Source organism: Mastigoproctus giganteus, chromosome 3, assembly GCF_048544385.1.
Source record: "Mastigoproctus giganteus isolate SK-2022 chromosome 3, ASM4854438v1, whole genome shotgun sequence".
NCBI lineage: Eukaryota > Metazoa > Arthropoda > Arachnida > Uropygi > Thelyphonidae > Mastigoproctus > Mastigoproctus giganteus.
In genome coordinates, this window is record NC_143577.1 from 18,537,679 (window position 1) to 18,562,894 (window position 25,216).

A 25,216-nucleotide genomic window follows, 5' to 3' on the forward strand; every position below is an offset into this window, starting at 1 on the left:
ATGGCCAATCCATCGACGTTCAGAACACCTGTTCAAATGGTCATGAACACACCTTCCATAATGGGCAGGTGCCCCGTCATGTTGAAACCACACGTTGCGTCTCACATTTGCTGGAACATCGTCAAGTAACCCTGGCAGAACTTGTTCAAGAAAGATCAGATATTTAGCAGAGTTCATGTGGGATGGTAACAGGTATGGGCCAACTAAGCAGTCACCGACCATACCTGCCCACACATTTATTGCAAAGCGATGTTGTGCCGCATGGGGGCACACACCATGTGGGTTGTCGTGAGCCCACACATGAACATTGTGCTGATTGAATAAGCCTTCCCGAGTGAAATAAGCTTCATCCGTTAACAAAATATAGGCTGGAAAATTCAAGTCTTGAACACTTTCTTGGAGAAACCACTGCGCAAAAGCCACATGTGCAGGATGATCTTGGGAGAGCAGTAACTGAACCCTTTAGAGATTAAAGGGGTGTAAGGAATCGTCGTGCCAGACACACTGTACACTGCAAAGAGACACTCCTAAGGCAGAGGCAATGGCACGTGTGCTGGTAGTAGGATTATTCTGGACGGTTCAACACACTTTCTTCCATAGCGGGAGTTTGTGCCGAATGTGGTCTGCCCGCACTACTCCCATTACCTCTAAATGACCCATAATCGTACAAATTTTGATGCACACACAGAAACAAACAGTGGTCCAGTAAGTCTGTCTGTCTGGGAAGCGTTCTCCATAAATTCGTTGAGCGGCTCGTCCATTGCCCTCTGCTAATCCATACACTAGGTGCATGTCTGCCAGCTCACAGTTCATATATCAATGCATGCTCTTCGTGTAGCGACTACTGCTTGAATGGCACCTCCATAGCCAGGTGGGTAGGAGCAGCAGTGCATAGCACACGCTTCTTGATCAGACCGGGGTTCGAGCCCGTGACCACCAAATATGGAGGATGCGGAAAGGTCAGGAAATGACCACCACATATCCCCGGAGCAATATGGCCTTAGTTGCTAATGCGCCTAAAAACCAAATAACAACAACAACAACTGCTTGAATGAGTAAACCAGAAATTTTCCCTCTTGCGAACTGATGAACAGTGCCACCTACTGACTTACGGTGAAGTTTCCGGTTATGGGTTCCCATGCGATTCACATTCATTTAGATGTTACCTACCTCCCCTAAACGTTTGTACCAATATTTCTGAGACACCCTGTATAATATTTTGTTTATATATGCCTCTCCACACATACAGATGCACAGCATATGTCCTTTGGTGGCTGTTTCAACGGACCAAAACTTTTGGCTTTACCACACACACACACACACACACACACACACACACACACACACACACACACACACACACACACACACACACACACACACGCACGCCACAGCTATAACTTTCAGTTCCAATTTAAAGGGTCCGGTACTTTGTTAAATGAAACAAAGTACAGGACCCTTTTTTTATTTTTGTTATCCCCAATGTACTTCTGCTATCCCCATTTTACACCACTGTGCTTCTTAGCAGAAAGATCTGAATAGGCTTCACTGATGGCCAGAGAAATTACATTTACAAGCTGCTAAATGCAAGGTTCAATTGGGAAATAACTCCATGGGTAACTTAGGTTGTTATGCATTAATAATTCAAGGTTAATGTAGGTTATGATACCTACAATCAAACATAAAGGTTATCATTCATTGGAAGTAGGGTGGGTAGGGTATTTTTATGGCTAGGAGCCAAAACAGATAAAATTCTGTAGGCCATGAGTCACAAAAATGAGTTCCTTGCCACAAATTATGCATTTTTCAAAATAATTTAATTTTTGATATCTATATTCATATTTACAGATTTTTTTCCATTTAATAATCAAATATGAAACATCCATCAATTATTACACAGTGCTTAACATTCTTATTACATGGTTCATAATAATATTACTAAATTCTGAGGATGATGCATAAAATTTGGTAACAAAATTCTTTAGTTTCTTAATGTTTCAGAGGATTCTTAATGTTTTTTATGTTTTAATATTTGTTTTCAAAGTGTTAAAAGTATAGATTCATTATTTATTCGTTTCAAAGCATTTAAATTGTTTTTAAAATACGGACGTATTGTATTCTTTCACTCAAGGTTTGGTATCGAATCACCAAACCTCATTCTTAGGTTTGGTGATTCGATGTATTTTGGGGTCGGGCTTGGGGTCTGTGGGCCTGCGATTCTATGGTGCATTGGACCATTGATTTTTTCTACAAGGGTGTGGAATACATGTAAACTATTTGTATAGTTATTCAACAATGGAGAATATCAGCACTGAAGTGTTCTACAAGACATCACAGAGGTAATTCCTCCATTTCTTAACTAATCGATATATAACATAGAATGTATTGAGCCTTTGCAGCTCTATTATCTATTAACAAAATTTGGGAGAGCAATACAGAAAAATCAAATATTATTAAAAATGGATATTATCAAAATCAGTGGAAACTATATGCTGTGAACTCAGAAGGAATGCATAGTATTTGAAAGCTGCCTATGTGGCTGCACAGTGTGAAGGGGTGAGCTGCATGTGGGCCACAGGTTGGACATCTCTGGTGCATGATGTCTTATGATTTACTGTAATTTTGTATGCTGGAAGGAAGTTATTGTCCTGTCATAAAAGTCAATGGTGAGAAGGCATTTGATGCATTGTTCAGATGCAGCTTCCAGTTCATCTTGGAGGTCGCATCTAAAAAAGACATTTGAGCTTCTTGAAAGTATTAGTTTGGAAAATAATGCAAGGAAGCAAGCTTATATATCACCAGCCAAAAAAAAAAAAAAAAAAAAAAGTGTTTTTAAAAATAGGTGACTAATCTGCTGAGAACTACTGTAATTCTCTTTCAGTGATGACTGAAATAAAATTCTTTTTACAAGACAATCCTGGTTCTTATATTCGAGATGTATTTAAGTGAGCCTTCCTCAAGGTCTTTATCTCTGATTTTATTTTCTTCAACCTTAGTACCTTTCCTTGTTAAAAATAAGGATTTTCTGAATGTGCAGATGATTTTTATACTGTAAAAGATGTTCTCCTGTCAAAGTAGTAAATGAAGATGTTCATCAAATATGATTTCAAAATAAGATTGAGTTTTACTTGAGTTTGGTCTGTAAATTAATATTACAAAATCCTCATACATTAATTTCAGTCTTACCAGAGATTCAATTATTATTACTGTTGCTGTTAATCAAGCATTATTTCAATCCTGTATCTTCTGATACATTTCCTGGAGTTATATTTTACATCAAATTTTTATTCAAACAGCATTGTACTAAATTCAGAAAAGCAATTAATAGAGCAATGCGGCTCATTAAAATTGTTTTGAAGGTTACAAAGATCCAGATATTGAGTAAATATTTTCCAACATTTCTAGTTTTTTTTTTTTTTTAATTTATACATTGTCCATTTGGTCTCATTCTATATAGCAAGTGCAACTTAGTTACTGGAGCTGAACTCGACAGGCTAAATCTGTAAGCTGGATACTCAGAAGAAAAATCAGTAATGTTAATTAATCTGAATATTCCAAAAATAATTGACATATGGAACTTAACTGCTATTTAATTCATTATCAGGATCCTAACACAGAAAATAACATTCTTGAATTGTTTCGTCTTTTGAAATGAAGGATTCCAGAAAGAATACCAAGGGTCAGACTACCAGACCTTGTGCATTTTGTCCTCAAAAATTGTAAAAATTAATAGTTTTTTCTATAAACAAATCAATGAATTAAAATCAATCAAATAACTTCTTATTCACTACTGTGAAAATTTAACTGAGTAATTTTTTTTTAAACTTGTAAACATTTGTGGTCACTATGAAAGGGGTATGACCATATTTTGTGGTATTTTTTGTAATTACTTGTATGTAATTATTTTTACACTTAGTAGGCCATAAATTTAATATAAAAAGATTTAAGACTTTATAAAGGCCTAGCAGGAGAATTTTTATATACTTTTTAGTAGCATAAAGGGAAAATTATTATGATTTTTTTTTCTGTACATGCAAGTCATCTTCACTTGCTATGCTGCATGTTAACTGACAAACTGTCTTTGCTCACAAAGATGATTTGGTAAACTTAAAGGGAAAAAACACCATTTAAAATGACAAAATATTCTGAGATAAAAAAAATAAATAATAAGAAAATAAGGTAAATGAACTTGGATTCAGTTTTCTCGAGTCAATTAAAAACAAAGATAAGTATTCTTATTTAAGGCATGTAGATGAAGGATACAAAATATTCAGGAATTACAGATCTGTTCAAAATACACTATACCGCATTAAGATTGAAAGAAATAATTTTAAAAGCATCTACAAAAGTAAGCACTTCTAAAATCGCCAATGTGTCTGCTGAGATGATCTTGTCTCCTTTGCAGATGCTGTTGAAGATTTCCATATTTGTGAACTGAAATTCCAACAAGTAATAAATAATGGAATACTATTAAATAAAATGGAATAAAGAATTTTGTCTACCAGGATCTCATCTTATTAGAAACTATTGGGTCAGTATCTGGAAAAAACCAAGTAATATACCATTTCAATAACCTCTAAATTTGCTATAGAGCTGGGCTGTAAGACCATGATCTTCATGCTATATAAGCAACCATCAAACAAAGTACTTACCCGATGAGGGCCAAAGACAAAAGAAAGCACTGAAAGAACATCAGTGATTATCCTTGGACAGCACTCTTTTAATGAAAAATTAATTTAAATCAGACTGGCATATGGACAAATATGTAACAGGGAGTTATGCAATAATAATTCCACTATATATTTGAGCCTGTAATAAAAGACTAAACCTGGACAATACAATCACCAGCTTAGAATAACATTGGTGGTTGGGGAGGTAAATCAATAAAGCAAAATGAAATATAACCTGAAATATCATACTGAAAACCATTTTTTTTTCTTGTATGAGGAAGGGGAAAGAATTAAGCATGGAAAGTATAATTGGATTTTTTTTTTTTTTTTTTTTGTAGTTGTTGGCGCATTGGCTTCTGTGGCCATAATGCACCTCCCAAGGTTTTTGCAGTACTTTGATCCAAGCCCGAGGCGGAATTTGAACCCGCAACCTTTGGGTTGCTAGGTAGGCACTTTACCCACTAGGCTAGCCCGGTCGGCGTATAATTGGTGCTAGCAACAACTAACTCATTGTTACCAAATATAATCCTAGCAAAAATAAATTTTATATATTTTTTTTCCATCTGCCAGTTCCATTTTTGATTAATTTTTCATGATAGATAGCACCCTAGGGGGTAATTACCAATGAAGCTATATTAATGCTTTCTTCTGTTTTCAGTCTTCACTGAGCAAATATTTTGATATGTTTGCATAGCATGAGATTATAGCCTTTCAAATGCAGCCTCAACTTTAGAGGTTACTGAAATATATCCCTTGGTTTTTTTTTTTAGATACTGCTGTCTTGTGGTTCAGACGTGATGGTACCCTGGCTGACCAAATCCTTTAGTTTTTATTCAATTATATTTAATAGTATTTGGTCATTTATTATTTTTGGTATTTTAGTTATCAAATCCAGCAATCTTTGAAAAAGAAGATAGGATAGTCTCAACAAGCCTTGGTGTACTTTTAATAAGTGCTTTTAATCTCAGTGCAGTGTACCATTAGCATTAGTAAAGGCATATAATGCAAGTTTGTTGTTTGTTATTTGGTTTTTAGGAGCATTATCAATTAAGGCCATATTGCTCCTGGGATATGCGGTGGTCATTCCCTGACCTTTCCGCATCCTCCGTATTAGCATTAGCATTAGCATTAGTAGAGGCATTTGATGCAAGAAAGCAAGCTTATGCAGCATCAGCCAAAAAAAAAAAAAAAAAAAAAAACCACTTCCACTTCACCCCTCTGTTCGTTCAAAATACCTGTCCAGCTGAGCCTTAAACTTATTTAGGCTATCAACCTCCACCACAAGGGATGGAAGTCTGTTCCACCAACCAACCACCCGCTGGCTAAAGGCAAATTTCCGCACGTCTATCCTACATCTGTCTTTCCTCAATTTGAATTTATGCCCTCTCAGGTGATTATTCTGAGCTAGAGGAAGAATCCCACCTCTATCAGATCACCTCGCTGGTGCCTAGTCTCCAGACACTGTAATTTGCAAAACTTAAGCCTTTCTTCGTAAGAGCACCCCTTTGTTCCATTCACTAATCTTGTTGCCCTTCTCTGTACTCGTTCCAGCAGCTCTACATCCTTCTTGAAATGAGGCCTCCAGACCTGTATACAGTACTCTAGGTGTGGCCTGACCATCGCCTTATACAATGGAATAATCACCTCCTTATCACTGCTGGAAAAATTCCTGTATATCATTGACAATACTCCATGAGCTACTCTTGCAGCCCGTCTGCACTGCTCAGAGAACTTCATATCTGCCTGCACAACCACCCCCAAGTCCCTTTCATTCTCTACCACTGTCAGTGTTGTACCACAGAGTTGATACGTTGCTCTGGGGTTGCTGTTTCCCATGTGTAGTACTTTACATTTATCAATGTTAAACTTCATTTGCCACCTCTCAGCCCATCTGCTCAACCTTTCCAGATCCTGTTGCAGCAGCATAGTGTCAGTAGTGTCCTTGACAACCCTGCCAACCTTTGTATCGTCTGCAAACTTGGACATTAATCCCGATATACCATCATCAATATCATTTATAAATACAGAAAACAATAATGGACCCAACACTGAGCCCTGAGGGACTCCACTAATAACATCAGTCCACGATGAGCAGTGTCCATTGATTACCACTCTCTGTCTTCTCCCCCTCAACCACCCCTTTATCCATAGCAGCAATTTGCCTCCAATGTCACACTGCTCCAATTTGTGTAGCAGTCTTCCATGTGCAACAGTATCAAAAGCCTTTTTAAGATCCAAGTATATAATATCAAAGTTATTCCCTGCATCCAGTTCTTTTGTGACTGCATCATAGTATCCAATCAAGTTGGTCAGGCAAGACTTCCCCTTAACAAAACCATGCTGTGTCTGAGCTATAACTGAAGTCTTGTCTAAATGATCCTGCAGTGCTTCTTTAACCAGTGCCTCCATTAATTTTGGTGGTCATGGGCTCGAACCCCGGTCTACATCAAGAAGCTTGTACTACACACTGCTGCTCCTACCCACCTGGCTACGGAGGCACCTATAATGCAGGAAAGCATGCTTATACAGCACCAGCCAAAAAAAAAAAACCTTCCCATTTCACTGATCCATTTGTTCAAAAAGTTTGTCTAGTTCTGCCTTGAATTTATTTAAGCTATCAACTTCCACAACAGCAGATGGAAGTTTGTTCCAGCAATCAACTAGGCCTGGCATAGCCAAGTGGTCAGGAGTGAGAGTGCATAGCACATGTTCCTTGAGTGGACCGGGGTTCAAGCCCGTAACTACTAAATACGATAAATATTTGTATCGATGATTTGTTGTAAACTCTACTGACTTGGTTGTCGTGCCGGAGTATAAACAGAAAAGTTAATTTAATTTAACTACCTGCTGACTAAAGGCAAATTTCTGCACATCTATTCTACACCTGTCTTTCCTCAGTTTGAATCTATGTTCCCACAGGTTTCTAATCTGAGCAAGAGGAAGGATCCCATCAGCATTGAGCCTGCTGAATCCATTCAAGGCCTTATACACCTCAATCAGATTGCCTCGCAGGTGCATAGTCTCCAGAAGCTGCAATTTGCAGAGCTTAAGCTTTTATTCTTAAGAGCATCCCTTTGTTTCCCTCACTAGTCTTGTTGCCTTTCTCTGTACTCATTCTAGCAACTCTACATCCTTCTTAAAATGAGGCTTCCAGACCTGTACACAATACTGAAGTGTGTGGCCCCTTCAGGGGGTGATTATCCCCTTATACAAGGGGATAATCACCTCCTTATCCCTGCTCGCAAAATTCATGTATACCACTGACAAGACTCAATGACTAATCATAATCGTTGACCATGGTCAATGATGATGATCAATATGCACTATGCATGCATTTTATAATTTTTTAAATCTATTATTATACTATTATACCTTTTTTCAATACCCATAGGTACTACATTAAATCTTTTTAGAAATGTTTTTTTAACTATGTCATGTGGAGGAGTTTTCAGTACTCTACAAAATTTGTGCAACACATTGTTTTCAAAGGTACTGGTATCCCTGAGGTAAACTGGGATTAGCAAGATTTCTTTGGCTGAAAAGTGGGATGAAAAGTATAGAACTTTAAAAAATGTAAAAGTTCTATACACATGATTTTTCATTTCCATCTAATATTGCAAATTTATAATGCAACACTAGTTACAGAATTGCAGCTTTGTTACATAACACAATCAGGTTTGGTTAAAATATTATAATAAATTCCTACATAATGAACAACACAATTTTTAGAAAGATAAAGACTTTTCACTTTAACTCCATAAAGAATACAAATGAAGGCTAAAATACAATAACCTGATATTTGAAATATCTGTTCAGCAAAAATATCAGCTTACACATTAAAAAAAATAAATAAACAAAAAAAGCATATAATATCAAAAGATATAGAAATAAGTTAATCATATACATATATTTGGAATGATAATAAAAGTTATGACTCTTAATTCTGGTCTTCATTTTCAGAATTTAAACTGTAAGGAACTGTTCAAATATTGTATGTTGAAATTAAAAAATATACATATTCACTATAACCATTAGGCTTGTAGGTTTTTGTTATAATAAGCAAAAAATTACAGAATGATTTAAAAATAAATACTTTCCATGATTTAGGATTAAAACAGTATGTTTACACAAAATATCCAGTAGTAAAAGGTTCAAATATACTTATTATTTATATTGCTTTGGTCAACTTTAACCTCAACTTTCATCAACAACTTTTTAGTGTTTAGAAATATTTCATTTGGAAAATATTATGTATGAAATATAAATGGATGACAATGAGTAAAACCACATGGTACACCAAAAATATCTTATAGTATTTTTTCAGAAGTTTGGTCATACTTGGTCATTCAGTGGTTTGATTATGAATTTTATCATGGAGTTCAAATAAATGTAAATATATTTTATATAGGTATATTATAATAAACCTATATTTTCTAGAGGTATGTTATAATATACTAATGTGCATTTTTGAAAATTATCAAAGCAGTAATATTAAACTGTATGTAGTGAAGTATTATTGGAAGAGTAATCTGTACTTCCTAATAAAATATGATTTGCCACTTCACCAATACTGAACACTATATCATCTGCTGGCGGGTGGTGGACAGTTTCATCAATGGAACTGTGATTATTTAATACAAGTAGTGCATTCCAACCTGCCCATTTTGCAGCAAGATAATCAAGTTCAAAATTGTCTCCAATATGAATGGCATCACTAGACTCAATTGGTAGATGTGTCTTTTTCAGGGCAGAATGAAATATCTTTGCACTAGGTTTTTCACATTTTTCAGTATATGACGTAATAACAAAACTAAAGTACTGCCTCAGTCCAACATCTTGTAAAAGTGTTTCCAGTGTATCATCAAAGTTGGAAATAATGCCTAATGTTACACCTGATTTCTGCAGTCTTTGTAGAAGGACATGGGTTCCAGGTGCAACGTACCAGCATTCTTTGGTACTATAATCTTTACGCAAACAATTTGTAATTTTTGCAATTTGTTCATCGCTAACACAGATATAGCCTGCATCAGTAAATGTTTTTTTCACTATTTTTCTCCAAAACAGATCTAGGGTTAAACCTTTTGTTGCACCAAAAATTGGATTAGATACACTTAACAATTTCCAACTCTCTTTATATGCTTTGGCAAGAATCCGAGGATCTGCATCAATCCCAAATAGTCTGGCTGTTCTAGCATATTGCTCTCCTACTGGGACTCTGTATTTTAGAAGTGTATTAGTGACATCAAAAGTTGCCAGAATAAAGCGACTAACAGCCATTACAAAAGCAAACAGAAAGAGGAAATATATTGCTGAAAGGAAAAAGAAAAATATTAATAAGCATATATGCTAATATATAAATGAATCTGGAGTTTAATAAGATTCTCTCTACCTTTTAAATTCTAAACACAGGACACATTCCAACATGATAACAGAAACTGTTAATTCAAAAACTGCTCCAAATATCTTCAATGATTTATTATGCCACTTCCATTGTCTGTATTTATTTATTTACTTGAACCGGATTGTAATAATAAAAAATATAACTAATTTAAATATTAATATATCTAAACAGAAAGACTTGATAGTTCTCTCAATACATAGACATAAATAGACAGGATCAAGGCAGATGACATTAGGAAATGATACATCTAATAGAAATTTTAATATCACTTGTTTGTCAGAGTAATGTTTCTGTTGTGCTTACATAGTTCATGCATTATCAGCATACCTGCATTGTAAAGATCGGAGGATATTTTTATGAATTTTGCTACAGTTAATATCATGTTGCCTCCTAAACATACAGAAGAACAAAAGTGTGTGCTAGTGGCTGCTTTTGCATTCATGCTAGTTATGCTGAGCATAGTTAATCTGAATTAATACAAAATAATTCATTTTTTAATGTGTAATTAAAAATTGAAATAAAAAACCTTGATTAGAAGATATAATAATTAGGTAATTATGATCACATGTGCATGCATTCTCAGTAATTGTTCTTACTCTCCCTTGAAAATGATTGGAAAAATACTAGTCCCACTTCAGGCTAATATTTTATAAAAGGTTTTAATTGCATTTTTAGTTTGGACATGTGTCTTGGGACGTCATGTAGTTCTGTGCTTTTGTTATTAGTGATATTGATGCTGGATTAGGTTCCACCATCTCTATGCGTGATAATGGGGTAAACATGGCTGCAATTCTCCAAGTTTTTTCATGTTACACCTCTTGCTAACGTTAACATTATTAATTTTAGTCTATTCAGAACTCAGATGTTAGAAAAGCTCCTTAAATTCATAGAAGACTTTGAATTAAATCTCAGGTAACTAATTACTTTCAAATATGACAATTCAAAGCCTGCAATGGCTTTTAATTGTCGTATTCAGAAATAGTCAGTTTATCCTCCAAAACTGTTTTTTGTCACTTGCAGTTAAACTTCTCTTGAGCAGTACTTTTCTTTTGTTGATTGAAGCAAGATCATATCAACTCCTGCAGATGCACATAACCCAGAGTGGACATGGAATTTCTACTAGTGTACATGAGGAAACTGTATTACCATGAAGTAAGTTTAAACTTTTTTGCAAATGACATTTTGTGTTCATGTGTATATTGAAAATGATTTTTGAAATAATGCCTGGTCTTAGTAACAGAATTATTAGAAATATTTTGTGAGAAGAAATATCATAGACAAAAGGCATGCGATTGAATGTAGGAGATCCATGCTGATTTGTGTAATGTTTGTGCTCATTTCTGAAACAAGCAAACTTTGCTCATATATATTCTCATGTGTTAAGAAAATAATAATAAATCACATTGTGATTCTTCTGTAATCTGATGATTTCTAACAGACTTTTATGTTACAATTTGTATGTGCACATCTCTCTAAAAGTATATTAAATTAAAAGTTAAATTTGGGAAGACAAAAAAGTAAGGGCAGAGGGGTCATACTTCGAGTCCCTTTCCTAGTGTCTCAATCCTCCATACCCATGCCATTTCTGTACTGAATCATACCAACTGGTGAACATAACAGATTTCATCCCAACTGCTACTGGTTTTTTTTTTTTTTTGTTAGTTGTTGGTGCATCGGCTTCTGTGGCCATAATGCACCTCCCAAAGTTTTTGCATTTTACTCTGATCCAAGCCAGAGGCACTTTACCCACCTGGCTAGCCCGGTCGGCACTGCTACTGGTACATACAACGTAACCACCAGAATGATTTCAGTTAGCAAGCAATGGCAATGTTGATCTAAACTCCAGTTCTGCTAAGTACAAAAGCCAATCACAGAATTCATCTACACTTGAATGGCAAAAAAGAAGCAAATAGTCTTTTGAGAGATGGGGTGGGGTATATACATATATACATATATATATTTTTTTGTGGCATTTATGAAAATGCTGCAAATGGGAAGATCCATTACCCTGCCACCTTTGCTAAGCAATAAAATTTTCTACAACTTTAGTGAGTGTCTAGTCATTGTTACTCTCCACAATTCTGGATTTCTATTCTAAATTCCTGAATTATTTCCAGGTAAATTTGGTAGAAAGAGTCATTTATGGACCTTAATAAAAAATAAGTCAAAAAGAATTTAAAGTAACATCAATTCAGCTTCTACAGGCTATCTGCTCAGCATTTACCTTGAGAGATGGGTGTATGGGAGGCTGTGTAACCATATTCATTAAACAGTCACTTGCATCTCTGGTTTATCAATTGATCCTCACAGTCGCTGACATTTGAAACTCTCTCTGTTACTCGCAGCTTATGAGGAATCCTAACTGAACTGTTGCAATCTATACCTCCTATTCCTAATTCTGATACTAATCATGAGATAACAAACTAAATCACCATTCCTCTTCACCATTCAGCTCCCCAACTTGTGCATGGAGATTTCAATCTGCTCTCTGTCTTGCCGACATCAGCACGCACACACACATGTATATATGCTAAGCATCTACTGTCTTCACCACATCCATCCATTCATATGTAACAGAAAAACTCCTAGTAGACAGATTTTTGTATCTGGCTTGTTAAAAATATTTGAGGCAAACCAAATTTCATTAAAATGATTTTTAATTAAAAATAATTTTATGAAAACACTGCATTAAAACTACTAATTGTAGTTTTAATGCAGTACTGTTAGTTTTAGGCAGTCTGTGCATGTTTCATATGTATTGATATGCAAGATTTGTGAACATGATGTTGCTTGTGAAGAGATACATATATACAGAGAAAGAAAAGAGACTTACAAAAAAGAGTAATATGGGAGGAGAGTAATAAATACACAGTTGTAATTAAGCTGAATGGCTAAGTTTTGTGAACATAAAACTATAGTTTTATTAAGTGTTCTATAAAGTTATAATCATAGTAATTAACTGATAAGAAGATAACTATATTTACTTTTCACTTCTATTAATCACCTAGAAAAAGGGAAAAAGTTCACTTAATACAGAAAGATTGGACACACCTGACATATAATACATTATGTACATTAGCTAATCTGTTATTATTTAACTTTGATTGTACCAGTTTTAAACTCATTAGCAACCTGCCAAGTTGTTGTTTGTTTGTTATTTGGTTTTTAGGAGCATTAGCAACTAAGGCCATATTGCTCCGGGATATGCGGTGGTCATTCACTGACCTTTCCGCATCCTCCGTATTTGGTGGTGACGGGCTCGAACCACGGTCTAATCAAGAAGCATATGCTACGCACTGCTGCTCCTTCCCACCTGGCTACGGAGGCGCCACCTGCCAAGTAGATTATTACTAGAAGTAATAATCTACTTGGATCTAATCCTGGCTTTTCAGCCCTACACAGTGATGGACTGTCTTCCTGGCATCTCATTCAAAACAAATTATGATCTGATCCCATTCGTTTTCCATTTGACCACTCCAAACTTAAGAGCCCTAAAAGCATTGCACTCTAAAGTAATTGTAGTAGAGTAGTAGTAGTAGTACAAAAGGGCATATGATGCAGGAAATAAGCTCTTATAAAGCGTCAGCCACAAAAAAAAAAATAAAATAAAATAAATACAACATCCAATATCACTTCTCCATCCCCTCCAATAATTAGCATTAGCATTAGTAAAGATAAACCCCAGGGGCTCACATCTGGTGAGCATGGGCTTGGCAAACCCAGGGTCCTGAGATCATCATCATTCCTTTCTTGGTGATTCCCTCCCCTCCCCTCCCCTCTCTCTCTCTCTCTCTCTCTCTCTCTCTCTCTCTCTCTCTCTCTCAGGGTAACTCGGGAATTTTTTTTTTGGCTGGTGCAGCATAAGCCTCAGGCTTCCTTGCACCATATGGCTAATCATAGTAATAGTAATATGATGCAAGAAAGCAAGCTTATACAGCATCAGCCAAAAAAAAAAAAAAAAAACTAGAATTTATTTAAGCTGTCAACTTCCACAACAACAGATGGAAGTTTGTTCCAGCAATCAACCACCCGCTGGCTAAAGGCAAATTCTGCACACTGTCTACTTTTTCTTTGAATTTATTCAAATTTCCCACTTCCACAACACCAGACAGAATCTTATTCCAACAATCAACCATCTGCTGGCTGAAGGCAAATCTAAGCACATCTATCCTGCAACCATCCTTCCTTGATTAGAAATTATGCCATATCATGTGTGTAGTCTCAGCAAGAGGAAAAATTCCATTAGCACTGAGTTTGCTCATTAAAGACCTTAAACATCTCAATCAGATCACCTCAAAGGTGCCTAGTCTCCAAAAATTGCAATTTTCACCACTAAATATTAGTAAGACCACCCTTTTATTCTCTTCATCAATCACATTGATCTTCTCTACACCAGTTACAGCAGATCTATACCCTTCCTAAAATGAGGCTTCAAGACCTGTATGCAGTGCTCAATATGTGGCCTGACCAATGGCTTATACAATGGAATCATCACATTGATCTTCTCTACACCAGTTACAGCAGATCTATACCCTTCCTAAAATGAGGCTTCAAGGCCTGTATGCAGTGCTCAAGATGTGGCCTGACCAATGGCTTATACAATGGAATGATCATCTCCTTATCCCTGCTAGCAAAATTCTTGTATATCATTGACAAAACCCCATGAGCTGTCCTAGTAGCCTGTCTGCATTGCTATGAGAACTTCACATCTGATACTTATTAGAGTGGAAAATGAAAAACCCCAGGTTTTTCATTTTCCACTACCCTAAGTGTAGTACCACACAGTTGGTACATATGTTACTTTGGGATTACTGCCACCCATATGGAGTGCCTTACATTTGTCAATGTTAAACTTCAGCTACCATTTCTCAACCCATATGTCTATTTTTTTTATATCTTGTTGCAGCACTTACCCAGAGTACTGTAACTCCCAGATTCCTTTCCTCCTCCACTGTTTTTAATTCAACTCCACCAAGCCGTATACCCTCTGGATTTTTTTTTTTAGGTGAATATATACCTTCTGATTTTTGAAAGACTTGAAAAACAAATATTATTAAAATATTTACAGAAAATTAAAAAATAAAATTATTAGAATTTGAATCGTAGGCAATACTTATAGTTTTATGCGACTTCTATGCGACAGAAGCAAATTTGATTAATAAGCTTGTATGCACAGTATACTCTGCTTTTTGTAACACTCATAGAGTATACTTTCTGCTAATTTTATCAGTACAGCACTAACTACAACCATGACAGTCTATCATCAACAACTATGAACTGGCATAAACTATTGATAATTCTGTTTGGGTTGTTGGGTTGCTGAAAAACCAAATAATATTCTGCATCTAGATTTTTAACATTTGTAAGAGTAATACAATCAGATCAGAAAACCATCTCATAAAACTCACTTCATATTGCCAAATTTTAAGGACCTTATCCTATAAAATTAATCACAATATTTAAAATTTAAGATAATAATAATACAGCACATCCAGTAGAGACAATAACTAGATTTTTTTATAACTAAGTAATTCGTTTACTTTTAATTATTAAAAAAAATCTGGTTATTGTCTCTACTGGATGTGCTGTATTATTATCTTAAACCATGGAATCCAGTACTACAGGCCCATTTTCATATACATTTTAAATTGAATGCGAATAAAATATTCTTGTGAGAATATTATTGAGAATCATCCACTATTAATTAGCAGTTTTAAATGTGTACTACTGAACCAACTAATAATGGAAAAATGTATATAATGAGAGAAATAGAACAGAGTAGTAATAAAAATGATAGTCCTAAATTATGACTTAACAACACATAGGAATATTTCAAATGGGAGTTGGTAAATCAAAGTTCATTATACATTCATTTGGTAATCAGTTAGTAAAATACCTTCCTGAAATTAAAATGATATCTGGAATTTGCTGACATCATATAAAAAATCAGTAAATAATAAATACACTACAAAATATTGACAGATGCATGAACTAAGGTTACAGCTATAATTATACAAAATCTTTAATACTAGTATGGCTCAAGAACTTACTTTCTCTATATCTTTCAGCACAGTAAAGTTTCTCTTCTGAAAGGCACAACATTTATGTACTTTGTACTTTAACCTCCCATCTTAAAACTGAGAGTAGGGCACATAACTAAACAAAAACAAATATAACTAATAAGAAAATAATCAGTTACCAAACACAGCACTTCTAAAAAAAAAAAGAAAAAGTGAAAATGGACAAGATAGATAGTACCCAAAGACCATAATTAATATAAGTAATAAAGTGAAGAAATATAGAAAAGAATAAAGGAAATCACAGTATACAATAAAAAAACAACATATATACATAAATATATATGAATAAAAATTTTTAAAAATTATTTATTTAAATTTATTTTTTATATTTATTTAAAAAATAAAATAAAATAATGAAAAACAAAATAAACATAAATATAAATACAAGTAAAGATATTTTATATGTTTATATATATTTTTTGTTATATAGGCCTCCGTAGCCGAGTGGGCAGGAGCGGGAGTGCAGTAGCACACGCTCTTTGAGTAGACCGGGGTTCAAGCCCCTGACTGCTGAATACGGTCGATCTGCCAACCCGCACTGGACCAGCGTGGCAGATTATGGTCCATTTCCCTCAACATGAATTGTTGAGGAGGCTTCCATCCTGCAGTGGGTTGATAATGGCTGCACTTTACTTTTTTTTTTACTATAATTTCTTTTGTCCCTTTACTCTTTTCTATATTTCTTCACTCCATTATGTATATCACTTATATATATATTCTTAGGCATCTGGTGAGTATGGGCTTGGCAAATCCAGGGTTCTGAGCTGGATATCATCATTTTTCTCTTTCTTGGTGATTCTCTTCTACTTCTCTCTCTCTCTCAGGGAGAGAGAAGTATACAATATACAGTATACAATATACTGATTATTTTCTTATTAGTTATATTTGTTTTTGTTTAGTTATGTGCCCTACTCTCAGTTTTAAGATGGGAGGTTAAAGTAATGTGGGAATTTTTTTTTTTTTTTTTTGGCTGGTGCAGCATAAGCCTCAGACTACCTTCCACCATATGGTTAATAATAATAATAATATAAATGTGATTAAACATTATTATTAATAAATAAAATTAAAAATAGCAAGTTTTCTGCTTACAAAATTCAGCACAAAATTACTGTGAAATAATGTCCAAAAATATATTTTCACTTTATTATTATTTTTTTTTCAGATATTATAATAAAAAAACTGTTTTGGTCTACACAATCACAAAATTGGGTACACAGGACAATTTTAAGAGTATGCAAAAAAAAAAAATAATAAATAAATAAATAAAAAAAATGGTTTTTGGACATTCTAGAGTCCAAAATATAAAAAAATCTCATTAATATCTATATGATACTGAATGGTTATAGAGCTATGCTTGTTTGAGATTTTGAAAATGGCTATGGAGTTTTGAATGGTAAAAAATAATAATGTTTATTCTGATTGTGTACATGCTTATAAATTTTTTTTTTAATTTTTTGCCATTGCCTTCAAAGATCCATTGCTCTATAACCATTCAGAATTACATATTTACACAATTTCACTCCCCCCACCATTTTGGACTTGAGAATACATACCAGAATTTTTTGCATATACTTTTGAAACACTTGTATATGAGATAAAAGCTTATTCCATATAAATATCTATAATATAAGACATACAAAATACAGTAAAAAGCCAAAGTTAGGACAAGGTATTCCTACCACAAGGCAACTATTTAGAAGAGTCCCCATCCCCAACTAACTACATCACCCATCATTAAATTCCTCATCTCTTTCATCCCTTCTAACCCAAGGCAAGTGCTTCAATCACTACAACCTTAGTTCTAGCACAAAACAAAGCAACTATTTTGGCCTGTCCAAACCATTCAACTTCCCCACTTCACTTCTATACAGCGCCGGCCACAAGTATATTCAACTGGTTCTGTCAACAGGGCCCTGCGCTCAAATGGTCGAAATGATAATATCATCCGCATCTATTCAGCATTTCTATCAACAAGCCTACTGCCATCTTAATGTCTGGTTACCCACATTATTGTCACTCCAAGAGCTGTAAAATTTGAAAAAATAAAAAATTAAAAAAAAAAAAAAAAAAAAAACAAAGAGGGCCCTACAAATTTTGGGGCTGGCCCTGCTTCTGTATGGGTTTCCCACTCATCTACCTAGTATCTCTCTACACATATTACAAAGAAAGGAGTACAGTAACAAAATGGTTGCTTTTCAAAGGAGTAAACATAAATGGGAGTGGCAGGTAGAAGGTGGGAAAGCCTGTATGGGCATGGAGTGGGGAAGACAACAGATTTGACTGGCCAAAATATACTCCATACTATAAGATAGCCTAGAGTAGAGTTTCCCAAACTTTATTTCGATGGCTTTTTTATAGTCCAAAAATATCAATGCATATAAAAAAACAATGAAATGAAAACAGCAAAAAATAAATATTCACTCTTTATTTAATCCTTCAAGTCATTTATCTTGTATGTACTTTATAGTCTAAAAACTAAAAGAACTAATATGAAATATGTTTAAGAACAAAATATAACTAATGTTTAACATCACATAACAAATTTATCTTTGAAGAAAACCAAAGATGAGAAACGAGTTTCAAATGACTTTCCACGTTCATGAATGCCACACAATAATAATAGGATCATGTGATTATCTGTATATTTTCTAAGTATCAGTATGAGGCTGCAGACATTTCCAAGACTTTGGTAAATGATGGTCAAAAGCAAAGTTACACTTTTGACTTTTGTTAAAGTTATAACCAACATTATACAGAGATAAAATAAAGAAAAAAATAAAATGTGTTTTTTATACATAAAACTACTGATTTAAAAGAGATAAAAAAACACAGTAGCTTTCAACATCACAGGATGTCTCTGTCAACCATAAAAACTATTAATATAAATAAATAAAGCAGTAGGGGGGACAGAATAGGAGAATCATGTGACCAAAAACTACTCATGCAATGCCTGATGATGCCATCTGCTATTCTTCTGGGTTATGACTTGTTTGTAAATGGAGTTGATATGAGTCAAGGGAAGGGAGGGAAGCTGATCTTGTCCAGCATCAATTTGGAAAATGGTGTTTGCAGAGATCATGTTTAATGTGATAGATCTCTTGTTGTCAAGGTGTGGAAGTATTACCATAAGACCAGGCACAATGTAATAAAGCTTGAGCAGCGCAGGTGGAGGCCTTGTGTGCATATTATTATTATTAGCCATATGGTGCAAGGAAGCCTGAGGCTTATGCTGCACCAGCCAAAAAAAAATTTCTGAGTTACCCTGAGAGAGAGAGAGAGAGAGAGAGAGAGAGAGAGAGAGAGAGAGAGAGAGAGAGAGAGAGAATCAGAAGTAGAAGGGAATCACCAAGAAAGAGAAGAATGATGATATCCAGCTCAGGACCTTGGGCATGCCAAACCCATACTCACCAGATGTGAGTCCCTGGGGTAATGCACGGGGTGTGGCAAAGTGTGTAAAGTGGCCTGCACATATTGATTTCCTGTACTTAGATGTTTCAATGTAGAGGTCTATACAACTAACTAATATGCCTAGGAAGGAGGGGGAAGAATTTACCACTTACCAAAGTGAGAACAGAGGGCACCGAGCTAAAATCTCAGTTGAAAGGTCTTGCATCACTAGGTTTATTATTATGGAACTGATGGGTCACCCTACAGTGGCACAATTAATTTGATGGAACACATCACTTTTGAATACTTCAGTGATACCATCCAGACAAAATTCAATTTTGTCTGGATGGTATATCACTGTAACAATTATTATTTGATGATATTATCATCAAATAATAATTTGGTTCTGTAATTAAGGGTAGAGTCATTCTGCAAAACATTTCTGGTGCATCTAATGGCTTCAAAGGAACAGATGTAAACAATGATACAACACTGAATGATACCATGATGTAATCATCAAGAATATAAAAAGGCATATACAAAATTAATAAAGTCATTGTTGGAATTCATTAAATGAAGAAAACCAAAGATCACAACGTATGTGTGAAACTACTTTGTCACTTGCCATGTTCATGAATGCTGGATAATAATAATAGGATCCCACGATTATTTGTATATTTTCTAAGTACCGGTATTTTTTTCTGAGAGCTGGTATTGGGATGCAGGCCATACTTGTGAAATACCTCAGTACCCACCAGAAGTCTTTGATTTTAGATAAAATCAAAGGCTTCAGGAGGGTACCAATATATTTTGAAAGACTACATTGGAGAACTTCTTAATGGCACAATTGGTTTTTGGATTTTGGGTAACCCATAAAACACATGAAGATGACAGCATGAGGAATACAGGTTCTGACAGTCTTCAATTTCAACCTTGTCTTGATCCAACCACATATTTAAAAAGACAGTTAACATTCCTCTTTAAGACCTTTAACCATTTCCAAAATACTGGCTGATAGACCGGTGTACAATACCAATGTACATTCAGCGCAACCAGCACTACAGTCCTACCTTTATCAGTGGACAAGATTACCAGATCCCTGCCTGCCTGCCTTAAGTTGTCATAAGGCAAGACTATCATATATACTTGTTAACAGAAGGGACTGCTTCTACAGGGATGGGATACACTTAAATAGAAAGGGTGCAAGAATATTTGCTGATGCTATCGAGGCAGTGTTAGATGGGTCGGAAAACTGCTAGCTTGGGGGGATACAAGGACTAATAGATTAACAGAGCAAAAGGCAGAGGTGAAAGTGATTCTTGCACTGCTTCTATTGGAATGAGCAGAAGCCTGGAAAACAAGATGCAGGATATTTCAGAGACTGCTGGGAGTCATTGTGGTACAAGTAAACACATGAGTTCTGTTAGGGTAGCCAAGAAAAAGAACAGGTGCATTTTTACTTGCGTGTACACCAATGTTAGGAGTTTGGTAAATAAATTTGATGAATTTCAGGTATTGCTCAAAGCATCAAAGGTGGATATTGTTGGGATATCAGAGACGTGGTGTCACACAGATATAAGGAATGCAGAACTGGAATTTGGGGAGTACAATGTCTACAGAAAGGATAGACAGGATAGGAAGGGAGGAGGGGTTATGCTAATAGTTAAGAAACACATAAAATCGAAGGAAGTGAAGCCAGTTGACATTGCTGAACAGTGCAGTGTCGAGTCAGTTTGGTGTGACATAAGCATTGGGAGATCAAAATTGAGAGTAGGAGTGTGCTATAAGCCTAATCACTCTGATGAGTATAATAGGAAACTGTACAGGGAAATAGAGTGGGCCAGTGAATCAGAGAGAGTCTTATAATGGGGGATTTTAATTTCCCAGATATTGACTGGAATTTGTGGGTTGGTCACTCACACACTAGCAAGGCTTTTGTGAATTTATTGGATGACTGTTTTCTACATCAGCATGTTCGGGAGGCAACTAGAGGGAGTGATACTCTTGATTTGATTATCAGTAGTGATTCTTCATGCATTAAGAATCTTCACATAGAGGAACCACTAGGTGGCAGTGATCACAGTGTGCTGAAGTGGGATTTACTCAAAGAGGTAACTACCATCAAGGGTAAAGAGAAGGGTTATTGCTTTCGTAAAGGTGACTACGATAGCCTGAGACAGTATTTGAATTCTATAAAGTGGGACCAACTGATGATGTTACCAACAGCAAATTCAAAATGGGAAGCATTCAAAGAAATTGGAAGCTACTAGGCTTTACATATCAACTAAGAAATATTGTTCAAGGTTTGGGCCTAAATGGATGTCAGATGAACTAATGAGACATATGGCAGAGAAGAAAAAATGCATGGGATACATATAAATTAACACGTGACACAGAAGCCTATGATAGCTATAAGTTGATCTGTAACCAAGTTACAAAGGAGGTTAGGCAGGCGAAGGCAGATTACGAGAAAACTTTGTCAAAGGATGCAAAGAAAAACAGCAAAGAGATCTTTACTTATGTAAACTCTAGAAGGAAGGGGATGAATCAGATTGGTCCACTTGATATCGATGGTTCAATAGTTGATGATCCTGCTCAGGTAGCTGACAAACTAAATGAATATTTTGCATCGACATTCACACATGAGAAGTTATTCAGCGAGGGGAATGCCAGAGGTATTCAACTCTGGCAGTAAGCTAGATAATCTTGTAATAACTGAGAGTAAAGTGGAGGAGAAATTGTTGAAGATAGACACAAGAAAGGCACCCGGGTGTGGATGGGATCTATTCAGTTATATTAAAGGAGGCAGCAAAGGAGGTAAGCAAACCTTTAGCCATAATTATGAGAGCTTCCTTGGACTCAGGGGAGGTACCCATAGACTGGAGATGTGCAAATGTAATCCCAATTCACAAAGGAGGATCAAAGGCTGACACAAGTAATTACAGACCTGTGAGTTTAACTTCTGTTCCAGGAAAATTAATAGAGGCACTGGTTAAAGAAGCACTGCAGGATCATCTAGACAAGACTTCAGTTATAGTTCGGACACAGCACGGTTTTTTTAAGGGGAAGTCGTGTCTGACCAATTTGACTGGATATTGTGATGCAGTCACAAAAGAACTGGATGCAGGGAATAACTTTGATATTATATGCTTCGATCTTAGAAAGGCTTTTGATACTATTGCACATGGAAGACTGCTGCACAAACTGGAGCAGTGTGGCATTGGAGGCAAATTGCTGCTATGGATAAAGGGGCAGTTGAGGGGGAGAAGACAGAGAGTGGTAATCAATGGACACTGCTCGTCGTGGACTAATGTTATTAGTGGAGTCCCTCAGGGTTCAGTGTTGGGTCCATTATTGTTTTCTGTATTTATAAATAATATCCCTTGTTGTGGAAGTTAATAGCCTAAATAAATTTAAGGCTCAGCTGGACAGGTATTTCGAACGAACAGAGGGGTGAAGTGGAAGTTTTTTTTTTTTTTTTTTTGGCTGATGCTGCATAAGCTTGCTTTCTTGCATCATATGCCTCTACTAATGCTAATATCTAGAAACTCTGAAAGCCACGGAATTGGAATTATAAAGAATGACAACCATTCTCAGTCTGATTAAACTGTGTCTGCATCATATGCCACTACTATATTACTGGACACTAACTGGGTGGAAGAGGGAAACACACTGCTGTCTTCAAGGGGAAACCACTTATTTAGTATTTCACAATTATTTAATTCTTGTTTATACTCCAGCATGAACCCCAGGAACTCACATCTGGTGAGTATGGGCTTGGCAAGCCCAAGGTCCTGAGCTGGATATCATCATTCTTCTCTTTCTTGGTGATTCCCATCTACTTCTGACACTCACTCTTTCTTTCTCTCTTTCTTTCTCTCTCTCTCTCTCTCTCTCTCTCTCTCAGGGTAATGTGGGAATTTTTTTTGGCCGGTGCAGCATAAGCCTTGGGCTTCCTTGCACCATATGGCTAATAATAATAATAATGACCACCAGATCAGTGGTGTTTATAATAAATCAATCAATATAAATGTTAATCATATTTATCAATCACTGGCTTGAATCCCGGTCCATGCAAAGAGCATGTGCTATTGTACTCACGCTCCTGACCCTGGGCTACGTCATGTGACACGTCCAGATGTTTTATTTGTTAATGTTATTAGTGGAATTATTATGCTTGTTATTTGGTTTTTTTAGGAGCATTAGCAACTAAGGCCATATTGCTCCGGGATATATTCAATGGTCATTCCCTGACCTTTCCGCATCCTCCGTATTGTGTAGTTATGCACTGATTAACTACTGAAAATAAAAAAAAAGTTGAAATAAACATTAAAATACACAACATTTTTAATAGTTAGTGCCCCAAAATCCCACAATGCCTATTTCTGAAACTACTTAGGGATTCCTCTAGTTCAGTGTTGCCCAATGTTTTTGCCAGCCAGACATCTTTTATATATTTTTATAAGAAATGTAGAATGCCAACATAAAAAAAGAAATGAAATTCAAGTGGCTCAAAAATTTACTTGGGCAAATTTAAAAGAATTTTTTTAAGTAGTTTCAATTAACCCGATTCCACATCCCAACAGGATGCTAATCAGTTAATTTGAGTAACAGAACATTCTTTTAGTAATAAAGGGAAGGGGGAAACAGGGAAAATTTAATTCCTTAAAATGTAATTTTTTTTCCCGAAATAATTAATTTCTGACACACTCAGAAAAAGTGTGTATCAGTTTGTGGGGGGGGGGGGTCACTTGACCTTACTGAGAGCATTGTGGCACCTGCAGGTGCCAAGTTGGACAGCACTGCTCTAGATATACAAGGCTTCCCTCCCACCACAATATAGGACTTCCTATGCTTGCTTTAAAGGGTTACCACAAGTGATTCACCTCTGGCCATAATGCCATCCAATCCAGTCCGAATATTTAAATGGTTCGATTTTCAGTTACGTATAAATGAATAACAGACTTACAACAGTGCTGTACCCTGAGAACAATTCCAATGCAGCCTGTGCTGCCCCACACGAGCAAAAAGGGGGTTTACTGCTACCCACAGAGTAATAAGATAATCTGTGCTACTACCTACCTCGGAAAATACGGGCTCTGATCTAAAAAACAGGTTAAATTACATCATTATTAATTATTATGTAAACATGATATATTAACAATAAACATAATATTGATGTTTTTCACGTTTATTTCTTAGTTAGGTATGGCGATACCACCAACTAGGGCTTTATTTATTACCAATAAACATCTGGGAAACATTTGTCAACAAACATAGTCTGCTACTACTGAACTATATCACAGATTAGTACGCTACCAACAACTATATTTGCTGTTATTCGTGTCTTCAAAAGAGCAATATACCCACTTCCTCCCTCGCTTTTGAATGAGCTGGAAAAAAAGAAAAAAAAAAAAGAGACTTTACTATACCTGATCAAACGGTAGCCATCGTTGCATATTGTTTTTAATATATTCTATTCACGACGAATGAAGCATTCAAGAAACTCAGATTACGTGTATTCATTGAGGAGAGAAGGAAAAACGGTTCACACTCAGTGGCACTGATAATGATGATAGCACAGAGTAGTAATATCTTACTACTCTGTGGATGATAGTGCTACACAATTGATACGCAAAATTCGTAAACAAAAGTCACAGGAAGGGTACCTGCAATCA

At 35.7% G+C, this 25,216-nt stretch overlaps 1 protein-coding gene across 1 annotated transcript; it reads right to left on the reverse strand.

The window, feature by feature from the left end:
* Nucleotides 1-9,140: 9,140 nt before the first annotated feature.
* Nucleotides 9,141-25,073, reverse strand: LOC150087763 (haloacid dehalogenase-like hydrolase domain-containing protein 3). Its single transcript, XM_090369870.1, has 3 exons — nt 24,971-25,073; nt 16,122-16,227; nt 9,141-9,979 (listed from the first exon to the last, which is right to left on the reverse strand). Exons 2-3 carry the CDS (start codon nt 16,171-16,173, stop codon nt 9,162-9,164), a joined length of 870 nt encoding a protein of 289 aa, XP_090225996.1. The 5' UTR covers nt 16,174-16,227; nt 24,971-25,073; the 3' UTR covers nt 9,141-9,161.
* Between the last annotated feature and the right edge of the window lie 143 nt (nt 25,074-25,216).

Bases quoted from the DNA above. Each gene is read 5' to 3' on its own strand.
- LOC150087763 (XM_090369870.1), bottom strand. From the start codon at position 16,173: ATGTTGTGCCTTTCAGAAGAGAAACTTTACTGTGCTGAAAGATATAGA. The intron at 9,980-16,121 runs GTAAGTTCTTGA...TTTTCCTTTCAG, and splicing joins TGCTGAAAGATATAGAGAAA to CAATATATTTCCTCTTTCTG.